Source organism: Vanessa atalanta, chromosome 3, assembly GCF_905147765.1.
Source record: "Vanessa atalanta chromosome 3, ilVanAtal1.2, whole genome shotgun sequence".
Lineage (NCBI taxonomy): Eukaryota > Metazoa > Arthropoda > Insecta > Lepidoptera > Nymphalidae > Vanessa > Vanessa atalanta.
The window spans coordinates 243934-270534 of record NC_061873.1 but is presented as its reverse complement, the minus strand read 5'-3'; the positions used below and the strand labels follow the sequence as shown (position 1 = coordinate 270534).

Sequence of the window (26601 nt, the reverse complement as noted above, 5' to 3'; positions counted from 1 at the left end):
CCTCAGTCCTTAAATTAAATTTAAATGTTAATAATAATCTTAATGAGTGACTTACTTAATTCTTCCTCGAGACATCGTATTACTCTGGGGATGTTTTCGAATGCTCAGTAAAGGTTTTCTAATTTCAATGACGTACTTAAGCTAGATTTAATAAAACGTCATCGTTTTTGTAGTGTATAAGTAGTGATTGATTCTTGACAAACTGTTTCTTAACTAAAATATTAAAATTATAAATACTAATCCTATGCCCGATGAACTATCCCATCGATAAGGACCAAGATGTTCATATTTCCTTACAAAAAATTAAAATATCCTTACAAACTTTCATCCCACATTTAATCCCCCGAGGAGATGGATTTTGAAAAATCCTTTCTACTGGTTCAAAAGGAATTCCTGTGCAAAATTTTATCCTGTAAGTCGGTGTAGGCAGCGTGATGTACGTTAGTCGGTTATTTTAAAATAGTTTAAAGTAGGTAAGGATGTTATATACTTAACTGTTACATTTACGTGTCCTTGTAAAATATTAAAACTATATCATGTCAAATTACATTCTTAATACACACAGATTACAGAATAACCTGCAAGAAATTTACTAGTTATTTGTTTTCAACAATTAATTAAAAATAAATTTAAAATAATACTTTTTAGTACAAAGCGCCTTCCATCACAGGCGGGTTCCATCACAGGACAGTAATTATTGCAAAAAAAACAGCAATGTAAATCTGTTTATTGAAAAGAGCAACGATGCGAGTTCCTTGCCGTTTCTTCTCGCTGGAAGCTGCTTTCCGAAACGGTGGTAGTGTTTAAATATCGATTGTGATTCAATTGTGAAGTTTATTGGAATAAAATTGATTTGATTTGATTTGAAAATTCGTATACAATATGGATGTAAATTGTACAATTGTGTTCATACATTGTGTCTAAAAATCGACCTTGTATAATGCATATCCTTGTTTATTAATGTTTTTTAACTTAAGATTTGTAATTTATTTGTTTGCAAAATAACTGCGACTTTTTATTATCTTATCTTGGAAAGGATTTGCTATATTTTTGTATACAGAAGCTATGCGTAATTCTAATTTCATACGTTATATTTTATCATCTCTGCAAAATCCTTAGAAGTTGTGTTAAATTACCAAGTAACTCGAGCTATGCTCAATTTAACTGTTAATACAATTCAACATAATATTACATACATAAGCTATGATAGATATTGTTGATTAATTAATACTAAGTCGAGACATTTAATGTTGTAATAATAATATCGCTCATTGATCTCCGCCTATGGGTTCGTCGGCTCCGACCCTATAAGATCAAACTAATTGCTATTTTCAACGTCGAACGGGTAACCATTAATTGGTTATAAAGTTATTTTGAGGTCAATGGTTTTAAGTGATATTATAATAACAATATTTAATTCTTCGCTTTATAACATACAATGTGGTACCAGCTTATCGGGTGTAATCGCTTCACCTCCATTTGGGTACCAACCACTGATTTATTCCACTGGAGAACATTCAACAATCTGGCATATGTCTGCTTGGGTAGGAAGTGAGCCTTTCTAGACAGAAAATACCAGCGATAATTACGACAAAAAGTAAATATCATTTCCCATGGCATTTCATCAGTGGCATTGAAAGCGTGATGGTTAATATTTTATTTTAACGGATAGTTGTACGATTGAAGTGTCGAGTGGCCGTTTATCACGTGATTCCTAATTTTCCTGTCACTGTCCCCTTTGTTTTTGATAGTTAATATTATTTTCTTTGCTTACTTTCAAGGAGTGCTGGCTTCATGGAAGACTAGCTCTGTGACCTAACAGGCACGTTATCAAATCACAAATAGTATTCGTTTTAAAGTTTTTAAATTTATCATACACTTGTTTAAGTCAGAGTATATGGAAGATTGTTATCCACTAATGTGACGCTGGTTGCAAATGATGTAACGCAAATAATTTGTATTTTTTTTCTTATGATTCTGTTTAAATATTTATATACGTCGTAATATGTATTGAACAGCTGATATTTCATAGGACGGAAGTGGAAGTCGGGAAGGGTTGGTGATTGCGTCAGCCGCGCCCTGACGGAGGGATAATCCAGTCCCTGACGCGCTGATTATAATCTCAATATGTTCCCTTCATTCCGTGTTGTCTTTGATCGATGTTCGCAAATTGTTGGTGACATTATTGCATTTACACAACACCAAAAATGAACCTCGAATAATATTGTTTTAGGTGAATCGTTGACATATTATATAATGTTTTAACAAGAACTCTTTATTGAATGTCATTAATCGACATTCAATATTTACACAGATAATATAGGGAAATACATATTTAGATATATTTTTTAACAACTATAAGGCAGAAAAAAAAACTAAAAGAAAAAATATTGTTGTAATAAAACTTCTTCAAATAATACTTTATTTTATACACACATCTTTTAATTACTATTTTCCTCTACGCTTTTTTTTATTGTTTTCGGCATAATCGACTATCCGAACGTATAATAGCTTTACATTTAACTTAATCTTGTTGGATGACGATTCAAATTTGCATCGCTGCTTGCTTATCTTACATGACTAATAAAAAAACAAATTATTGGCAAAAGGCAAAGAAGCGTTATTATTGTAGAAATTTGGGATTCAATTGATGTTAAGTTAAATATTTAGACATTGTGATAGACAAGGTATATACTACTACTTTCATAGCAAGCCTTTTCAGCGTACATCGAGGATTTTCAGATGTTGTATTGATATTAAAATGTGAAATCTTGCATGAGAACGATGCCTACTCTATTTTGTTCTTTGATAAATATCACTTGATTTTTGTAGACTTATAGATAATATATATTTATAGATTGTCGATGGGTATGTCCTTTATAGACAAACGAGTATCATGGGTATATATTTAAATTAAATATTAAAATTTTATCGCGGAAGCTCCAAATAAAAAATAGCTTATAATAATGAGGTCCCAGTTAAAGGCTGTATATGATGTCTGTTAAGAGGCTAATCACATTACAGTGAGCGGGATACCCTCAGAGGCTCTACAGTCTGAGGCACTCTGATGTAAGTGGCGACGCACGTGATGAATGGTGATATATAATCTCTCATAAGGTCCAAAAGACAGGGCTGACGTCGCCCTACTTCGATGAGTTTTATTACTATTACGCTCCATAAGAAATTCCTGTGCATTTAATTAGATCCACCTTGAAAATTTATTGAGTAAAATGAACCACTTAGAGCCTTTAATAAGTCGTACTAAAACGATATACACGGGCGGATAGATCATTGTGATTGTTTTAAGTAATTTACTTGGTTCTGAGTTACAAATTACAATTCCATTTAATGTTTTCAATCTACTGAGAAAAGGATACAGTTGCGAACAAAATAAACTTTACTAATAGGCTAACTGAAATCGCTGTAGTAATACTGCACTTTGATTATATCACGGCTAAAATAGTTTTATATACAGTTTAAGCAAAAAAGAAAACATAAGTAACAAAGTAAACGAATAATATTATATATTGCTAAAAATAATTGTCAGTATGGAAAATGACATGAAATATCTGAGCATTAAACGATAGCACTGACTCTACGTGTGTTAGCGAATATACTTTTTATTTCACACAACAAACCAATCCTCTGTTTATAAGCATATCAAATTCTATTCGTTAAATCAGAAACACAATATTGTATACGCATTGAGGGATTCATAGTGAGGTTACCCTTCAGAGAAAGCGATCAAGGCGTATTCAGTTTGAAGGCTTGAGTTCGTGAAGAGATATCATAAGACAAGATAATCATGTTCGTGCTCCGATTCCAACAATACTAAGTAACGTTGATATTATTATTTCGTGCTAATCCATAAATAATATTTTACTGTTCGATATTATTAGCAGATTAATTATTTAAATTTTATTGGTAGTTTAGCGTGTAGCGTGATCCAGGTGTGAGGCTAGCCAGTACTCAAAGACAAAAGAAATAATATATTTTATTTATGATACGTCACAATTATTTGAGTACCCTGTACTGACTGACTGATACATAATAATCAAATAAGAAATTATTATGAATTCGTCATCATGGTAAACATGATGTACAACTAAAAAGGCTACGTGCTGACAGCACAGTAGCGGGCTTTGATTTTAATATTTTTTAAGAATACATTAATAAATAATATGGCATGTTATTATGTTACCCACAACACAATGCACGGAAACGGAGCACGGGATTAGTACTTTGTTGATTTTTAGGATATATGTAAATTCATTTAACATATGTATATATTAAGCTTACAAAATTCATGGACACATTACACATTCACATTGTCATACAATTTTATTACAATTTGCCATGATAGAAGCTTGAAATTGAAGGAATACGATACTTTTTTATATCTAACACTTTATAACAAACCCCTAAATGCGAGCGAAGCCACTGGCGGCAATTATATATGGTTAACGCTCTTAATTGTCTTTGTCGTACATAAAAATCGTCGTGCCTGTACATAGTGAGGTAATTTGACTAAGTCAACGGTAGGAGACGTAGGAAGACGTTTCTAGTGACGCTCGCGCTCTAGTCGTTTGAACGAATCAGCCGAATGAAGTTTTACGTTCTAAGCTAGGATTTGATAACCTCCCTCGTACTCCATACATACATAGAGATTGGTATTTTAGATTCTAGACACACACATATTATTTAACGGAATAACATATTTTACTTGGTGGTAGGTACATCGGGTAGGTTCCTACTCATCAGATATTCTATTGGCAAACAACAATAATTCGTATTGTTGTGTTCCAATTTGATAGGTGACCGAAACTGGGTTACTGTAGCCACTAACAACAAATCATCTTAGCTCCCAAGGTTGGTGGCGCATTCATATGTAAGGAAAGGTTAATATTTCGCACAGCGCTAATGTCCATGAGTGTTGGTTAACACTCAGCATCAGGTGACATATTTGCCTGCCCACCTACAAATATAATAAAAAAAAAACAATAGTCATTACTATATTAAAATATGATTTTTATTCATGCATTTATTAGCAGTTTTTAATCCTCATGTATAGGATTGTATATATACATACAGGATTACATTAAATGTAAAGTTACTCTATAAATAAAATTTCATAGGTATAATAATTAAAACAGTTTATTTGAAAAGAGCAACTATGCGAGTTTCTTGCCGTTTCTTCTCGCCGGAGGCTGCTTTCGGGAACGGTGGTAGTGTTTAAATATTAACGCTTCATTGTGAACTTTATTTGAATAAAATTGATTTGACTTGATTTAAATACAAATAAAGTATTAATTATATAAATTCAATGAATATTTTCTATTCCTTGATAGTAGATAAATTAATAAATATATATAGTCTGCTGAATAAGCTTACAGTAGATTAGATTAAAAATTTAATCTTTTATTAGCTTTTCTTTAAATTCGCTTGTTAGTAAGCTGTGTGGGTCCAAATCTAGCAACTGAATTTTAAAACAGTTCCCAACCTAACCGATTGAGATAAATTTTGTGCACGTTTGATGCAAGCTGGACAAAAATCTTTTATATTTATTTATTTATTTATACGATTGTTAATCGTCGAGATAGAAACTGCCAAAGCAAATGACAGCACTTACTTTTAATATTTCTAAGTCTTGCTTAATTAGTATATTAATTTACTTTGTCTTGAATGAATTATAAATTAGAAAAAATATAAAAAAATAAATAATATGTTATAATTTATTCTTCCTTCAAAATTACTTTTCAAGTCTGTAAAATGTACATACTTTTATCACAATTTATAAAAATTTAATAAATATAGTATCAAGTACCTTAATATAAAAGTAGTGTCATAACAACAAAAAAGATAGAATTGTAAATTAGTTTAAATTTATATTCATTACATATTGTTTATTTTTGTTTGATTAAATATCAAAATCATTGGTTAAAAATGTATCATTTATTATTGTTTTGCTAGTATCAATTTAATTCTTATATGGCACATCACTAGGTTTTACCGTTTAATAAATTCCTTCATTAGAAATTACATTCGCAACCCAATCTATTTCATGGCTTATCATTGCTACCATGCTTGCTGAAGACCCTGGGGTTGTTTTAAAGTTGGTTGTGAATTCGTTACAGTTATCTACCGACATTGAATTGACACCAACTATTCCAGATGAATGTACCACTGGGCCACCAGAATCACCACCACAGATCGTCGCTTCCAACCCGCATAATGGGACAACACACATCATCGTCGCTGGAAACTCTACAAAATCCTTTTCAATTTCGAGACAATTATTCATCATGCCTTCCAAGACCTGTAAAGGTTTTTCGGTAGGTGTTGCATTTGTCGCTCCGAATCCTAGTATAATTACTTTGTGACCAACTAAAGTCTTGTAATCGACGGCACTTATCTTACCATATTGAGAAACTAATATATTTTGACTTAGAAATAAAGCCACATCGTTTTGATTTATCAATATACGCTGATTGGTGTACTGCGGGTGCACATGAACTTTTAGTATAGGACTTATTTTACCCATATGGCTTGGAAAGTAGCTATCGTATCTCGCGAACATTGATAAATGATCCAAATAACAATGTGCTGCAGTTAATACCCATTTAGAAGTAACCGCCGCACCTGAACAGATTTGGTAATAATGGACAATATTTTTGTCGTGGTCCTCAATTATTTGTGCTTCTAAGCGAACGACAAAAGGAAATTCGTCTTTGAGTGCATCCCTGCCTCCAAGTATTCTAAGCGTAGCTTCACATTTTAGCAAGATCAAAATAATTAATGGAAAGCTAAATTCCATGTTACTATAATAATAATTCAGGACATAACACAACTTCCACACGTGGTACAAGCTAATAATAAACTGATGGTGTTTCGCCATACCAATTTTATTTGTTGCTTGTTTCGTAACTATTTCTTTCAGATAACAGAAAAATAAACGATATATGATTTTTGATTTGGAAATAGCACATGTTGAACGTTTCATATCGTATATATGATGGTTTAGTGAACTTAATTTGATAAATAAAAATCTGGTCCAGAATGTTACTCACTTGACAATATTCTTTGCGATAGTATTTGCTCGTTATTCGGAGACTTTTCTTTTATGTCATGTGGTACTGGACCCCATGTACCCATATTATGTCATCCAGTCTTTATTCCAAAAAATTAATGTCACTCAGCATACTACGGTGCATGATTTCCTCTAAAAATCCATACATTTTGTTGTTAGGAAACAGAGTAGTTATATCAATCGTTCAACCATAGTTACCAGATTGTCACAGTTCTGGTGATACATGTCCGAGAAATAATGACCATTGAAGCAGATGATTGGGAGTTCAAGTATGAGACCGCACCTTCAGGAAGACCGATGCTCCCAAAAGGCGAAGAAAACAGTAAAATTCAGAAGTCATTGAGATAAAGTCTTAATAACATACAAATTATTCGTTAATTACAAATATTTTTTTGAATTATAGAACAATGAACGAGCGACCAATCGGTGGAATCGGTTTAACTAGAATAGTGATAGAGACCGCGTGAGCCAGGATCGATTGAGGGTTATTTCATACATAATTTAGCAGCGATATAATGGCTGAGGTTAGCTTCTATGAGTGATGAACGATAAGCTTCTAATGAAATCAAATTTATATTTCGTACATCCACGCGTACTCGTGTTATTACGACCGTAGAATTATTTATAGTTCAAATTAAACATAGAGTTGTCTTTAAATATTAGAATTTGTTAAAGTTTATTTAGGACATAATGTAATACAGACACACAATTAGAACTATTCTATTACATACGTCTGTGGCAAAGGTCGGACCAATGGGCCATCTTACATACGTAAGCAATGCGCCCCTAACCTCAAAAACTGAAATTCTACGTCCCTTGTGTAGTTACACTGGCATACATAATACTATAAATTATTTATAGGGAAGGGATTAGGAGAGAATCAACGAACTTAACATTAGGTTACACTCACGAGGCAACAAATACAATCCTTAGAATCACAGGTAATTTCCGCTCGCGCTTGTCAATCAAATGTACCCAATTGTAGTTAGCCAGCGGGCTCGGAACGAACTATTATTTGCCCACTTATTACCTCCCGGACGTATGAATAGCTTTGGGGATCATTATTTCATAAAATGTGTGTGCAATAGAGAACAAACCTATGTTTATCATGTGTGATACGAATCATGTTGTCATATGTCCCAAAATACTTTTTGCGTTTTGTAACAAAATTACAGCACATCTCTGTCTTCTTGCTTCGCTTGGGTTTCGATTTGCTCTTGATGAGAAAGCTTGGAGCTTATTGCAATACGCTGCTACAGTGTGGTTTAGTCGATACACATAATACGGCAGAATTTCATATGCCTGACCTCATACAATTCCATTACGGCTTTTTCATTCATCTATTTGCTCTTCATAGTGCTAGTTTTAGCTTTACTTAAGAATTTATATATTTTAGTATGATGCCAATATGCTTAAAAAATATACAATACTACGAATTATAATCCAAAACAACATTTTCTAAGTATTCCTTTGAATAAAAAGGCACGATTTTTGCAGCATAAATAAACTAGTAATTCAAAGAATAAATTATAACTTGTTTGATATAATTAAAAAATTGTCTATAAATTAAATTATCTGAGGAATTAAAATTAGGTTACTTTCAAAAGATTGACCTACAAGTTGTTAATACGAATAATGAATTGTATGAATATTTTAAATTACTTCAATTGTTGGTTCAAATTTAGTTGGTGGTGGGGCTTTGTGTAAGTACCTCTGAGTAGACACCAACCACTAAGCAACAATACGTAGTTAAAATATGGGAAATGGAATGATAGAAACGAGAGATGTTGGGTGGCATATTTTCACAGCGAACGTCTATGAGCGGTAGAACTACTAAGGACAGCAGCTGGTAAAAATAATACTTACAAATTTACAGTAATTCGGATTTCATCCACACTCCATCCAATTAAATACCATACCATTGATACTCTAGGACTGTTAACATTTTGTTCTGAGATAACACCCAAATGCCTAATAAACAAGGACGAAGTAACAACGGGTAGCCGCGCCCAAATCCTCTCATTAGAATAGCGACCATTAATGTAAAATGAACGAAATTATATGTTTTTGTATTTTAGTCTTTGATAACCGCGAAATAAGGACTATGACCGCACGCATTGTATCAACGTAAACGAAACCATTCGACTTATTTACTCCTTTAATTTCGATTTAACATTTTCTAATGAAACAATTTTATTTATGTAAACCAATTTTTTATGGGAATTTTTGTAAATTTGATATTCATTTTATTTTTTAAGGTATAAATTATTATCAAATAATTAGTAAGAGGATGATTAGAGTAATTTAGTATTAAATAACACTACCTGTAATTCAATATTTTGTGTTTATTTTATTAACCACTCACACGCACTTTTGTATAGTGATTCTACAAGGTTGAACGCGTAGCTATAGTTTTTTCGGAATAAATAGCAGTAAAATTGTGTAGCTTGTTTAATATATAATAATAACCATAATAATATGATTTCAATCGAATTATATTAATACACTTTAAAAAATACAATTCGGCAAAACAATTACCGCGTGAATGGTATTCAGAAGATGAGACACAGGTTAAAGCGGGCCGCAAAGATCATATTCATAAAAAATAAATGCCAACGCTCGACTCTTGTTTCTTCGTAATAAAAGTTAGCACGCATCCGAAACGCCTTATACATTTTAATGCCTAGCTTTTTTGGGATGAGCAGCGTGACAAAACACCTTTACGTGACGGGCGTATGTCCGACGAACTGTTTCCAGTTTCGGCTTTCCTACGTGTTAGTAATATAGACGCACCAATTTTTCAGCAACTTTTTGCTGAACACCACCGATGCCTCGAAAACCTATTTATCAATGTCTGGTCTATTAATCTTCAAGCTTTTATTGCTTGGTTGAAATATACTTATATTTGTGGTATTTCCATTTTTGCGTGACGATTCGAATGCTAGATATTTCATATATTAGGTACTAAGACTTGGGAACGTTTGTGAATATAAATTCGAACTCAAATTACTTTTTGGGCATTCGAGAAATCATTAAGGACTTGTATATGTTCCACTTCTTTGAAAAAATCTCTTCTTTGTCTAAAAAGATTGTTCTAAAGCCTATTCCTCCATCCTAGTCTGCTGCGCTTCGGTGGTTAAGGGCCAATATTATCGATGGGTTTTACATTATTGTAGTATTACAATATTGTTAGTCTTAAAAGCTTAAGTGATACGTATATTTACTTCAAAGCAAAAATGTTATTCTTTTATATTTCTCTCTGTCTTAATAAGTAAAAATTGGGTGCTTGTAGGAGTAATCTGAGATCAGAAAACGCCACTTTCGGTTCAAAGCTGGGACAATGGTTCATGATGAACTTCTGCCAACGAGTCCTCAGGGGTAAAAAAAGAACATACTGCCAAAACTAACCCCCAAACGGCGCTGAAACTACAGGAGAAAACTAGTAATTATAATCGCACTAAAAGTACTTTTATTTTCTATACATCTTACGTCTGGAGTAGTGAATTTAATACATTTAGTTTGTTTTTTCAATCTAATAGAAAGTTATTGCTAAAAGCAATACAATTGTTGTATTGTTCTATAATACAACGCGATGAAAATTGAATGTTTTTCTGAAATGAAAGGAATTCTGCGTTCTGTATATTCGTAGCGAACAATGGCGCTGCGTGCCGGATTACTTGACAAATCCTTCTTCTTATATATTGTATATATATTTATAAATACATATAATTATAAAACGAAGATTCGTTAACAGAAGTGAAATCATCATAGATTTTGCTAATACTCAATATTATTAAAACATATTTTTTTGGCCTGAGTCCAAATATTTTTTAAAAAGAAATTTGTCGTGGGCTTATGCTATATATCATGTTATAATCAATAAATTCTAATAATTCGTTGCAATAAAAACAAAAAAAAAAATAAGCCTAAGTATTTTTTTATTAAGCCGTATTTTAAACAAAGAGTCAGAGAGAAAAAGAGAGAAAGTTCGCCTAGAAGGGGCATAACGTCGGTGTCTTACGTGATGATTTCTGCCAGTTAACTCTGCTATAAGCATAAGTGCCAAAAAATTATAAATTGAAAATTTACATCTTGTTATATTTTAAACTAAAATAAAAATAATATAGTTATACCGCTTATGTGTACCTGCCCTAATGCCTATCTAAAAACAAACAAAGCTATCACTCTTTAAAGTCATAAATAAAGTGGAGCACACATTTATTACGAGTATCAAGGAAGTCCTGCGGAGTGAAGGCGTGCAAATGTTTCGAAGGCGATAAATCTCGATCCGGAAAGCTACCGGCATGAATCATAGGGCCTCTGGCTCGCTTCGAGGGCGCTTCGCAAGTAGGTTGAGTGTTACGAGAGCTGCCATGAGTTCGTTGCTAGACACGCCGTTATTGGATTCTAGTTCTAAAACTGTGGTCAATTAAACGTTTAGCCTCGGTATTATCGAAAACGAAACATGATTTCAAAAGGCCAATGCAATTCAGCTTGTACTAAGAGTAAAAAGGGAAGGAGATTAATAGTAATTTGAGACGATACTTGGGAGGTTTCTTTATTAATGTTTTCAAAAGTATACATCATTATAGCTCAGTTAACGATATATCACTCTTTAAAGTCATAAATAAAGTGGATCTTGTATTTTCACTATATCACTTTGAAAATATAATCGTAGTGCACTTTTATACTATTACATAAATTACTCATACTCATTTCAAGTGCCTTATATTATATAGTTGATAGGAAATCATACAAACATTGTAAACATACACACACACACATAAAACTAAGAGGTGCTTACCCGAGTTTGAACCCGCAATCTTTGATTAAAATTCACGCCATTGATCCGACTCGGTTTGACTATTTTTTATTTGCTAACAATATTGGTATAAATTTTGTACTCTCAAGAGAAAATGTAAATTTGATTGATGATTGATGTTCGTTAGCTTACATGATAAATACTCGTTAATGTATATTCGTAGGTATTATAATATTCCCAAAAATAACCACAATTTCATCAAGTCTCCGAGTAATAACGAGACACAGTTCCATTTCTATTCATGTTTTATGTTTATTTCATCATTCCGAGGCGCAAAACCTCTTCTCGGAAGAGTAACATAATATCGTAACAAAGAAATTTTATCAAATCGATAACAGTATAGAGTGTTTATTCGAAAGTCGAATCTGAAAGAGTGACAGTCGCGTCTGTCATGGACAATAACAATCGAATATTATAGTATTTGCCGAATATTACAATATTCTCGTGAATATTATAATATTTGACGTGAGGCTTTGATCGCTGTGTGCTTTGATTCATTATTCGCTGAAGAGAAAATAACGGCCTGCGAGCGACAGCTGGATACCGATAATTGACAATGCTGTGTGTGAGCCTACTCGTCACGGAATCGAATAAACTCTCGCTTCATTTCTCACTGATTTTTAGGGTTTGGTGTCTAAAGGTAAAAGGTTGAATCGAACGGTTGAAATTCAATGACAGCGTTCAAACAAAGTTTGTTATTATTTGTTTTTAATTATTAATTTCATCTTTCGCTAATCAGTATTTAGTTGGTGGTATAGTTTTGTACAAGCCCGTATGTCCACCCACTCATCATATATTCGAACGCCAAACAGTACTACTTGGTATTACTGTGTTCCGGTTTGAAGGGTGAGCTAGCCAGTGTTTTTACAAGCATATTGGTGACGTAAGGAATGGCAAATATTTCTTAAAGTGCCAAGGTAATTTTCAAATGCAACGTGCATGACAAGTTTGCCTGATGGCTTTCCGACTTCTAAAAAAAAAAGAATGTAATGAATCTTTAAAAAGAGATATAAATATATTTATTTATAAAAATAAATAAAGGAATAAAGATTACAGCTTTACCTATAGATATTACTTAGGGGGTGAAAATTGACAATCAATAATGTCAGAAAGACAGAAATTGGTGTCAAAGGAAACACAACAGAATTTTTTATAACTCCATAAGAAAAGCAAAAATGTATGCAAAGTAATTACTTCATTTAAAATAGATAGTACAAACAAGTAAACAAGGCGTTTTCATCAAACATCAAACGCCACGAGGGAGCGAGGAGGTGCTATGTTTAAATTTGCTATCCTGAAACATCTCACCTAACGACGCGGCTCATATTTGATAAACAAATATAAAATAAGACGTCGTCGTGACGAACGAGGAACGTTGAATAATGGATACTGGTGATGAGATCAATATGGAGGAACCAGATTATTGTTACAGCTATTTCAGTCCTCTTGTCTTGACTTCCCTAGTTGCAATGGTAGGTTTTTATAATTATATATTTAACTACAGTTGCCATGTTTATACCTACCTAATTTAATTGGTGAAATAGAGTAACTGTTATCGTACTACCGCTTGTTGCTCATTGTACAACCAGTTACCAGTAGTATCAATATTCCGCAACAGTGGTAGTTTTACAATCAATAAAATCTTAAAAAAATCCCAAGTTAATTGTATAAATAATGTTTTTGATTATAAATAAGAATATAATGCTTATGCAATATGTCCGAGAGGTTTTAAGAGGTCTATGTTTGTAAATGAATTTATTGTAACGTGTCTAAAAATAATCTAACAATACTTGATACCAACAATAAATATTTGTTGGAAAATTTCTCATACATATGCTGATATAAAATTTACTCATGTCGACACGATAGTTCCCGCTTTAGTCAATAAAGCAATATCAGCTTTGATTTCAATAATTGGAAATAAATTAAGGTTTTTGTCAAAAATATTAATACCTGAAACATCAGTCACCCTAAGCCGTCAGATGCGATGACGGATAAAAGTGAGCAACAAACAAGGTCTGGCGATTTATAGCGGCCGGCTTTTTATATTTATTCTCTCACAACGTGGAATTCACGTATTGTTTTGAGTAATTGCGAACGATTCTTGTATAAAATTTTCTAGAACGGTCAATGATCTTTTAAATTCAAACAAAATAAACTTCTTTAGAATTTAAATCACTAAATCCTAAAAATAAAGTATGTATGTTATTTTGTTGTTTATGTTATCTTTTAAGAATTATACAGATAATAAATTCAGATTTCATCCATATCAGTAAAATTGAACAATCAGAAGATTAAAGTTACCAATCCGAGAGAAAGTGAAGAAAGGCGAAAGAGGTCATGGGTTTAAAAAGGCAGTGTTGTCACGTCGACGCGTTAAGGGCGCTGCTGTTCGGGCGATGCCAGACTAAGGGGATGTAGCAAATTGACAAAGGGCAGGGCTCATCGTTTTGCGACTGAAGGCGAGTGAGGTGCCTCCCGGAATACGCGATGAGGGACTTGAAAAAATATATTACAGTTGGATTGTACGAAAATATGATTCTTATTATGTAATCGATTTCTAAATGTTTTGTGATTTATTCGATTGACTATATATTTATGTATTATAAATATGATAAAAATTATGGTTGTTATTGGATTCGTCCGCGTTATAAACTTACAGTTCCACTTTCTTAGACATTCGTCTAATTGAAAAAGGTAGTTTTATTATTAGAGCGTATTCATTATGATTAGATATATGACCTAGATGGCCTAGTGGTTAAAACGCGTGCAGATGATTTCGGGTTCAAGCCCAGGCAAGCACCACTGAAATTGCATGTGCTTAATTTGTGTTTATAATTCATCTCGTGCTCGGCGGTGAAGGAAAACATCGTGAGGAAACCTGCGTGTGTCTAATTTCAACGAAATTCTGCCACGTGTGTATTTCATCAACCCGCATTGGAGCAGCGTGATGGAATATGCTTCAAACCTTCTCCTCAAAGGGAGAGGAGGCCTTAGCTCAGCAGTGGGAAATTTACAGGCTGCTAATGCTAATAAAAATGATAAAATTAATTATGATTTTTTTAATAACCAAACTTCGCCCTAATATCATCTTGTATGAAAAGTGACAATGTAAGCATGCTTAAAAGTAACATACATTATAAAGCACACCCTCTTCCATTTGCAAGTATAATACCATTAAAAAATTACTTTATTAACAATATTACTAGTATCTGCAATCATTGAGAATAAATATAAAGTAGTTATCACAAATATAGATGCAAATGTCAAGCTTAAATGCTTTTATTACGTCTTTCATCGGCTATCTTCGCAAATATTTCCCTAATACAAAATTGAAAAAAAAATACACGAGATTAGCGTCCCTTCGTTTGCTTTCAGATTTTATTTTATTATTATTTAATTAGAAGGCATTTTTGTATCCTGTTCGCTGTATTTTATATTCCATTTTTATGAGCAAATATTTAGTTTAATTTATTGTACAGGCCTATCTCAATAAATAGACTCATCGGCCATTTTATGCTACACCATTAAACAGGACCATGCGTGAAAATTAAAACTTTGTCAATATCAAAGTGGCAAACATGCAAAAAATACAAAATCAGCATCTAACATACTGTTTAAAAAAATGCAAACATGCATCAAACATCAACAAAACCCAACGCTGTGGACAAAAAACGCAACAGCACCTTTGAAATGTCACGTTTAAAAGTGGTTGAAACAATCTACGTGAAAATAAAACCGATGAGTGGGATCATAAGACCCTCGGTATATTTCATCGTTGTAATCCGTTTTATGATTATACACTCGTTTCTTTTTGTGCCTCTTGCCTTTTGAATTTTCTACGCTATTGTAGAATTATGGTCGTGTGAGGTTCCATGATTTATGGTAGGGACCAGCCGTTTGTAGCTCTTGTTTGTTTTAACAGGGAGGCGTAACGCGTTACGTTTTACCTGATAAAGCGAATGAGCGATTGCGATGGGGAAAATTTAGTGTTCAAAATTGTACCTGTATATATATATATATATATTGCCGTTTTGTATTTTATCCGCATGAAACTATTTTAAGTCTGACAATGAAGTGACCTACATATATGTTTTGACTTGAGATCGCTCGACTTCTAGTTGATATTTTCTCAAAATCCTTCTTCGTATTCTTTAAACGATAAGAAAGCCTTAATCCGGTATCGACCCGTATTATATGTATTTATTTTTAACATCTGACGCAGTATCCAAAAAAACTTTAAGCTGTGAAATATTTAAATAACAATATAGAATATATTCACGTAACATTTTGCCACTTTCCGTATTTATTTTATACTAAAATTGAAAAAAGAGTGTAGCGTTCTAATTATATTTTTAGATACAAATATTTCTGTAATGATGAAAAAATTATTGAGATGAAAACCGTTTTTATAACACTAATTTTCCGTTAAAAGCTTACAGAACGATTTGGAGCGAGTTTATTAAAATTAACGCTAAGTACATTTTTTGTAGAGATTTTTTTATAAATAAAAAATTGAGAGGTCGTGATGAAAAATGGATGTTCCTATTGGTTTAAGAGGATTATCGTTGTGGCGTTATCCTTTTCTTGTGGATTAACGACTTTATAATTCAAATTTTTTATTTAAATATTTAAATTTTATTTATTATGCCCGAGCCGTATTTAATGCATGCATGCAAACATACATCATAAGCTATTTCATAGAACGAGAAACAGAGGAATATAAAATATATCTTAGAGAAACGAATTTCTCGTATCGAGTGACAAAGAAACAAAGGTCGCTCTAGCTTGAAAGTTTTAGTATCTATTCTTCACAACATTATTAACATTGAATATGTTACGAAGAATAACAACATATATGTTTATTTACGTCCAATTTTCATCGTACTTATAATATATCTTCACTTGAATTCTCTCTATACATTTCCAATATGTATCATAAGTACACATTTTACGGTAAGATATATGAGAATTCATCCAACCATTCATGCTATGACATGTGGTCTGCCGTCGGAAGTTATCGATATTCGTCCGACATACGAACGTACTCGTAACGTACCTGTCGTTCGCAAATATCGTATTTCTGAAGACTGCAGCTTTTGACAACAGTAGTGCTGTTCCGTGAAAAACAATTCGAAATTCCTGCGTGTGTTCAACTAGCACAGGTTATACGCGAGCTTCGTTCACAAGTGCCATCGTTGACATTGATGTTCTATATACGTGAACACAAAAAAATGTTGTTCAATTTTTTTTAGAATTTATTGTAAAATAAAGCTGAATAGTTCTGTATCTAATTAAAGTAAAAACTTGTAATTTTTTCTACACAACATACTGGTAATATTGATTTTGGAATACAGTATACGATACCGAAATCGGATGATTCATTATACCTTCACAATAGGGTTTAGGAGTAAATTGTGGCTTTAGGTTTAATTATTTAATTGAATTAAGACTTATGTCAAGCTTACTTAGTAATACAAGATTCTTAACGGTTTTTCTTATCAGAATCTTTACTCCGATCTGATAACAAGATTAAGTAAGTCTTGTAAAACTGTTTTTTTGCACATAAAGTTTATAGAGCTATTGCTCGAAGTAAAGGACACGAGGCCTACTTTCTGATGTCGTATTATTAAGGTTAAAATCTTTTTTAACTTACATTATCAAAAAAATTACCAAAGATTTTTTGTTTCAGCTTCGACGTGCGAGGCAAGCACCTATCTGAGGCCAGGCATTGGTCTGCACCAGAAGTGTTTGGCCCACGAGCTCACTTCTCCACCTCACCACCTCCAGCGTCGTTGCTTGTACGAGACGTCAAGAGAAGAGATGAAGGCGTCTACCGCTGCCGGGTTGACTTTCGCAACACCCAGACCACCAGTTTCAGATACAATCTCACGGTTGTGGGTGAGTACTTATGATATCGTTTCTATGTAATCGCATGTATTCGAAAAGAGTATATGCTGTAATATAATAATACTATATAACTATAAACCAGTAGCTTAATATTGATGGGCAAGCGCTGATTTTTGATGTCCTACTGATTGTATATATCTACTAATCTGCATTGAAATAGCGCAGCGTAATCAGGTCCATACTTCTGAAAAAGAAGGAGATGAGGCTTTATTCCAGCAGTTAATTCTGAACACCTTTCAATCACTAAATAATAATCATAGGAGAAATAACACCGCCGCCTCCGATGATAAAGAGGACGATTGTTTAGAAAAAATGGAACAAATATAATCTAAATCTCTTAAAGTGCAAATCTTATGATTGTAACCAATAACTTCGATACAGCTTTTATATCGAATTCCGCAAGTTCACAATAACACGTTTGTCGCAGTATTGTTAACACAACACGTAACAGTATCTCGTTAGTATCTCACGGCTTACATTCAAATCATTGTTGGAGCTTGGAGGGTGATCGATAGCCCGAAGTTTGTCGGAATGTTCAATCAACGTCTCTTTTGCGCCCCGTATTCATCAAGCGAGTACGTCAGCTTATTAATTTAATTAACATACTCCGCTAGAATTTCCTTCGTATGATATATATGTGTGATTAAATTAATATCATCAACGGTATTGCCTTAACATGTTTGACAGAAACTATAAAATTGTCATTTCAGAATCATTGTTATCTGGTGATTGGCGGCGTTATTGTATTGTTTGACTTCCATTACGTTTACTAGACTGTGGAATGAAAAGGTTTCGGGTTAAAGGAGGATCTTAATTATTTTAAAAGATATTCGTAATTTCGACCATTCAAGTGCATTCGCCAATTGAGTTTATGCCTTTATACTTTATCTAAAACAAACTGTAGCGATCGCAAATTAATGAAATATGGGCAAGCGTTAGTAATAAATGAGAGACCTGGAATACTGTATTATTATGTACTGTACTGTATATACTGTGATATGAACAGATCGAAAAGGATAACAAATATAATAAAATCAGTTATATACGAGTAACAAAAGATAAAAGGAGAAAAATAATATCATATAAAGTATAAGTAACGTTTTATTTGAATCTGAACAATCTTCACAGATCACTCAATCGAAGCATGAAGTTTTACTTTAATGTTAAGTTTAAAAGAGTATTCGATGACCTTATGAAATGCCATGGAAATGCTAATAGCCGTCGCTCCTCGCACCTGAACGTGATAAGTGCGGATAAATGTCAGAGTGGAAATAACGCATTTATTCCATGCGTAAAAATAATAGGGCCTATTGAAATGGAAGCGATTATATTCAAACTCGTGAACTACACTTCACTGGAGGTGCCAACACGCTGTTCATAAAGTAGAAGTGATCATGCCTATTTGCACATTGATCCAATCGAGCAGTTTTGCCAATATTTTTACCCATTTTGATACATGTTTACGTGATATCATGTATTTTTTTTTTTAACTTTGTACACCCTTTTCCTATAATTCAAATTCTGTATCTTATTTTAGATCTGTGTTGTCTAGACCATGGAAAAACAATATCTGCCAATTTCCTTAACCTAGTAAGTAAATCAGACAAAAGTCCTACTAATCGAACAGAAGTTAAAGAGAGAGGTGGCGCATTTGTGACTTAACATATATTTGTCGAACTCTTGGCGTTTTTTGATAAATATATTAAATGCACCATCATATTATGCTAGTTATGGGGTTCACATTAAAATAATATATTTTCATACATTAAAAAAAGGCTAATACTTTTGTTTGGACCAGAAACGAGTCATTATGCAAACGGTGTAACGCGTTAGAATAACGCCTGGGTTTGCTCGCATGGCAGAATAAAATTATACATCACAAAATAAATTTAGTTCATTTTTTTTCATATTTAGATATACGCAGATACTAACTTGGATTGAAAAGCGTTTCCGAGTATTTCAATAATAACATAGTCAGCCTGTACCGAATTATATTTAGGTCATGACTTTGCAGAGGGATAAATGTTCACATAAAATATGTGGCCGACAATACTCAATCACTCGCGAAGTGCCTGTCAGGGGTCTATTTGTGCGGCCATCTTGCGAAACCCGTGGGGTTTGTTTACAATCATATCGTATTAAGAAAATACAGAATGAAATAAAACGAGAAAGTATTTTATTATTCCGAAACAGTTCGATGTCAACCTTTTTATAGTAATTTATTCGATCAGTGGTAACAGTCGTCTTGATAAAAATAGTACAATCATTTCAACCCCCTCCACGCACGAAACGAGTGACAATGAATAAATACATAATAAATACGGTAAATTTATTCAACATATTCAAATTGCTTTTTAATTTAACCTCCTCACTTTTGGCATTTTTATTGGCGCCATAAATATATTGGATGTCATTACCGTTATTGTATTTTCGGTAATGAGTACCATCCCGATTCAGTTCCCTACGGGCGCGTGTAATTATGCCCTGGACATTCCCGGCATTAATTGGATCGGCCTTTGAAACAAAACCGTATTCGATTGCTTCGCGCTCCTTTATTGAAACACGAACACTCAGTTTACTGCCGCCATTCAATTTCGTTTGCTTTAAATTCATCGCTCGTTCCTCGTCCGATACTTTTCTGCAAGATTGCCCCCACTTAAATGTTAGATTTTACGCTTAGTTTATCAGATCTGGATCGCTTTGCATCTTTTGTAACCGCACTCAATGTTTTATTGATCTACTGTTCGAGTTTGAAACTTAAAATCACTTCGAAGGCTATCAAAGATGCCGATAGAGGAGCGTGAGATCTGATTATCACTTTGTTGTCTTTCTATTAAGCGGAACGTTTCTGTGACGGCTCGTCTCAAATTGAATGCAAATCTCGTTAAATCGCATTACGGTATGGCACTTTTGGTTAACGAAGTAAAAACAGATAGCCAACTTAAATTAAAACGGTAACTTTATTAGTCTAGGGTAAATCGCCAGCATTTTGTGGTCTTTCTACCGTCGATACTTTTGTTACTTATTTGATCCGACCCTTTACACATATTATGAATACTGTGATGTCAATATATAATATATTTATATATACTTATTCGAACTACAGTCGAGCAGTGACAGATCAGTGGCATATATTAAGCCAAAATTAAATAATAATTAAATATACTCACTACCGCTCTATGTATCTACTTAAATAATAACTACAATATCATATATTGTAGTTATTTATGTAATCATTAATTATAAAAAAGTACACTTTGACGACCTCCGTGGTCGAGTAGTGTGTACACCGGTTTTCATGGGTACGCCACTCCGAGGTCCCGGTTTCGATTCCCGGCTGAGTCGATGTAGAAAAAGTTCATTAGTTTTCTATGTTGTCTTGGGTCTGGATGTTTGTGGTACCGTCGTAACTTCTGATTTTCCATAACACAAGAGCTTTAGCTGCTTACATTGGGATCAGAGTAATGTATGTGATGTTGCCAAATATTTAAATTTAAACACTTGGTGATAGAGCTTTGTGCTAGCTCGTCTGGCAGATACCACTCAGTCATCACATATTCAACCGGCAAATAGCTATACTTAGTACTGTTCCGGTGTTCCGGTTTTGAAGGTGACTGAGGCAGTGTAACAAAGTAGCCGAAGGGACATAACATTTTTAATTCCCAACGTTGATGGTGCATTGGTAACCACTTCCCATTGGATGGACCATTTCCAACCAATATTTAACAAAATATGTTCAGTTAAAATCGCAAGTTAGGCACACGAAAACTCAATCGTGCTTGCACGAGTTTGAACTCCTGATCCTCGATTAGGATTCATATGTATATTCCAACCAACTCGGCTTTTATAGTGAACGTACGTACTCGTATTATATTCAGTCGTTCAGTTACTAATGCATATTCACGTCCCATGAACGGTTAATGTCCTTTACGAAATCCCAAAATAGACCTTCCTAGTCTTTATAGGCATTGAAGCCACTTTAATAAAGAAGATTCTCGCTCCGAATGTGAAAGCAGAACTAAAGAAATGAACGTATTGTTCGTTTGTGAGCTAACTCGGAATTTATTTACCTTTGAGCGAACAGATGAATTCTCACTATTTTTACTCGTAGTCAATGGCTCGACTCGGAATTAGAGAGTAAAGTTAGATTGGACGAGCCCGCTGTGTCGAATGTAAAACCCAATTGGGCTTTTATGCTTTAAACGGGCCCCACCGAAATAACCCTACACGGTGTGGCGGAAAACACAGGCCTCTCGATGCGAGCGTTGCAAGTGAATCTAACCCTTACTGTTAACGTGTTAAGGACCTCGCTATCCGCAAGCCGTGTGCCGGTAGTCGGTATGGGAACCGACTAATGGTAATCGAACGGAGCTGTTAGCAATCACCTGCGTTGTATCAGGCTGATTAATTGTATTCACGGATCTTCCCATATTATTGTTTATCCTATCCGTTTTAATGTAGCACAATCAGTTCTGGATTAGAGTGATCAAGCTGATTGGGTCGGTACTGTTATGTAATGTTTTGAATAATAGTAAATTATGAACATGTATTTGTATTTGTTTAGTGCTGTATAGTGAACACCGGGAATAGTTAATTGGGATGTATTCATATAAGCTTCATGTTCTGCTCTGGGGCTTTGAGCGTCAATACAAATACTATTAAGCAGACTTAAGGAGAAACTTTATCTATGTACAACTAATTTCAGCTGATAAATATGTACATTCAAGGATATTATAATGAGAAATATTGACATTTATTCGATTTATTTTTTTTTGACTTCGAAGGATGTAAAATTGAACAGATACAGATGTACGTTATTTTTTATTATATGATAAAATAAATACTGTATGTAATGTTAATCTGTAAGCAAGGAAACCTAATAACAGCCGTTTTTTTTTTGTTTTCGCTGTGTAAGTTTGGATAGTAAATCGGCTTAGTTGCAGTTTATTTGCTATAAATAGTGATATAAAATAATTAAAATTCTATATTTAAATGATAACTCCACCGCGTAAACCTTTTTGAATTATGAATGAAACCTTTATTTCGAGAATTAATTAATGACGATATATTTATTTTTATAAAATAAGAATAGTTCTTCTTTTATATTATTTAAATAAAACACAACTAGAACAATGATTTAGTAGTTCAATAATGTTGTCTGCGGCCTCTGAAACGGAGCGAATCTCGAGAAAAACTAGTGAAACTAATACAGAAACTGTGCAAGTTTGAACCACACTCACATTTCTCGCTGTAGTTTCCAAGTAGTTGTCGGAAAGAAAAGAGCTAAACAAAAATAAATATTTATGTTTGAGTGGAATTCACACCTTGTCATTTTGTGTTTTAACTTTAGCCGACTTCGCAAAGAAGGTTATTAATTCAGCCTTATTTCCGATTTCAAAAATGGAAGGACTTTCAATCAATTCGGATGTATTCAATTTTTTGTTTTACCTTTTTCACGTCAGAACTACCTTAATTTTATCGATTTAATATACAAACGATATGGTAAGATTTTAAACAGCATTTTTTTAAAAAAAATCCTCTTTGGATAGAATTGGTGCTGGTATTAATGTTTTCTGAAATATATGTGTACTGTAAAATAATTTTATTGAATAGATCAGTAAATAAAATTGAAAGATCCATTGTTGTGTACACTTACAATATCTTTGATATTGTAAATCGATACTTTCAGATATTGTCAAGCAAACCATCATAAAACGTGAAAATTAGTGTTTTCCCAAAAATAACTGTCTCATTTAATCAGCGCTTTTAGATTGCCGTTTATTTAATATAAAAACTCTAACACCTTTTTTCATTACATTTAATGAACATAGCTTATTGGGAATTGCAAATATTACTGGTATGATTAAAATAAAACTTATTAAGGCAAATTTTTAAAGCGAATATCTTATAGGTTATGATTAATTTTTATGCACATTTTTATTCGAAATTAGTTAATATTTTTTATTTATAATGTGTATTAAATACAAATGTATATGTATGTACTTTTTATTTCTGTAAAGCAGTATTGTTCGTTAAATATTAAGCTTTGAATTTGATAAATTAAAAAAGGCTTATAAACATTCTATTCATAAAACTTATTACTTTAGCTCTCAAAACACATTGAATTTCGTGTTAAATTTAATTCAAAAGCCTGATATCAATATTTTTCTAATTTTAGTTCATTTTACTGTTTAGTAATATCACGATGTTTGTTGCAGTGCCACCGGAGAAACCGGTGGTGGTGGACCGATGGGGCCGCGTCATAAACACCACAACGCTAGGACCCCATGAAGAGGGAGATGACGTGCTGCTCACTTGCCGTGTACTTGGAGGTAATTATTATAACTTAGTTGTGAAAGGTTCGATTACAAAAATAATTGATTTGTTTTCCGTCAAAAGTAATTCAACTTTAAAAACCCTGTTATAACGCGTGGGAAAGCACCGATGAATTTACTTAATTTGTTTATAGTATTGCTTGTACTCGACAGTGAAGGGAAACATCTATTTACCAACAATGCTCTGTTGATGCTATGTTTATGTGAGGTTTTCATGAAACACACAAGAAATCTGGCGATGGCGACATTAATACCAAGAATATTTAAGTTTAAAAAAATAATTTGCATGAAAGATTATCTCATAAAATTTTATTTATGGGTGAAGTAATTTTTTTTATCCACCATGAAACACATCGATTGTATTACTGATATGAAACGACTATATTTATCTACGATTTCATTTGCGGTTACTCCGGTAGTTTGATTGCTAAGAATGTGTGCCGTTTATTGTGATGAGTTTACCTTATAGTTTGTGAGTGTTTTTTCTTATAGTGGTACCAGTCGTGCCAGGCAACTTTATGCCTGGCCACTCAAGTAGATCACACTCATCAGTTATTGCCGTGTGTCGGTTCGGGTGAGTGAGCCAGTATCATTACAGGTACGGCTTGTGTGTTGAATGAACAGTCTTAGAAGCTTTGTATACTTCTCGCGGTACCAATGTATATAGACAATAGAAAAAGGTGTTCACCTCCCATCGGGTGGTCCATTACGCGATAGTAATTACAATCAAACTGTCAAACATTATAGTCCATATTGATGAATAGATTGGAAAATAATAAAATTATATAGTAATCAAGTACGTAATATAAATAATGAAACGATAGATCAAAGTGTAGCGCAGAAATTACTATAAATAGTTCGTTTTGATAATCAAAGTGCAAATTAAACCACATCATGCAAAGCTCGGAAATGAGGGAACATGTTTAGCGTTGTATAATCAAGAGTGATGTATTAACATTTCTGTTTCGTTGGAGCGAGATGAATTATTCATGGGATTGGCTTCAACGGGCTCGTGGTAGTTGGGCCATGATCGTGTTTAACGTTACGCTGGGTATCAAAAATGCCCACCTGTCTATGTTATTAATAACCTTTTATTATATACTTGATTTTATATCAAACATCTTTCTGAACGGTCCACACCTCATTAGTTCTTGAAATTTTTAAATTGTCTCAATCATAATACATATAAGGTCTTTGCCGCTATTAAATTAAATAATGGTACTTGTAGATACAAATCCTAACCTAATAAACTTAATATAATAATCTTAATATAATATTGTCAAGCGTTAGATTGAGATAAATCATCGAATAAACAATCACACCTTAAAAGTCGTACCTTTATTTAATACTGTTTTGAGGTTGCCTGCGCGATGGACACATGTCCCGAGGTAGCAGCGTTATTACATAAATTGTTACCAATCATCCAACGAATCCTATTAAACGTCACAATAACAAAATAGTAACGTAATAGCTAAAAACAAATTCCTCCTTTTTATTGTCTAGAAGATTATCATACAATATATGTAGGTATGTATATTGCTATTAGAACTGAGATGGCCCGGTAGTTATTTAATGTGATGCCCAAGATTATGGGTTCAAGCTTGGACAAGCACTACTGGTTTATTATTTGCTGAATGTGTTTCAATTCATGTCGTACTAAGCGGTGAAGAAAAACACCAATCCATATATGGCTATTTTCTAGGGAACGAGGGAACCAAACTTGTTTCTTTTTATGGCATAGGTTTGCGGACGAGCATATGGGCCACCTGATGCTAAGTGGTCACCGCCGCCCATAGACAACGGCTCTGTAAGAAATATTAACCATTCCTTACATCGCCAATGCGCCACCAACCTTGGGAATTAAGATGTTATGTCCCTTGTGCCTGTAGTAACACTGGCTGACTTACCCTTCAAACCGGAACACAACAATACTGAGTACTGTGATTTGGCGGTAGAATATCTGATGAGTGGTTGGTACCTACCCAAACGGGCTTACACAAAACCCTACCACCAAGTAAATCACTAAGAAATCTTAGCTTTTTCAATCGTATATATTAGATACTGAAGTCAATAAGCGATTGAGCCGTTGACACGTGACCCGAGAAAATTCTGTCTATCACGCTTATAATATTCGTATTAATAATATATATAACTTCTAGAATAATCCTCGGGTTACATTATTCACCAACAAAATAAGTTGTCCTTTTGATAATTAACGCTTTGTCACCATATGTGTACTCGTTGTTTTGTTTGTTTTACGTTGATTAAGATCAAACAGATGCGCTGTGCGACGTACTTCGTAATCAGGCCATCGAGAGATAATGTACGGAATTATATGAAAGAGAAATAATTTCTTTATCAAAAGATATATATGTTCTGTAAAAAGTTAAGTAGTTAAGTTTCTCCACGTAAGAAAACTGTAGCTTATTCCTCCACCTGAATCCAAT

At 33.4% G+C, this 26601-nt stretch overlaps 1 protein-coding gene across 1 annotated transcript in view; it reads left to right on the top strand.

Moving 5' to 3' along the window:
* The window catches only part of LOC125077380 (nephrin), a 393621-nt gene that overhangs the window by 242572 nt on the left and 124448 nt on the right, over positions 1-26601 (top strand). The window contains exons 4-5 of the mRNA XM_047689307.1: positions 17602-17810; positions 24038-24151. Coding sequence (XP_047545263.1) covers positions 17602-17810; positions 24038-24151 — 323 coding nt within the window. The remainder of the gene's footprint in view (positions 1-17601; positions 17811-24037; positions 24152-26601) is intronic.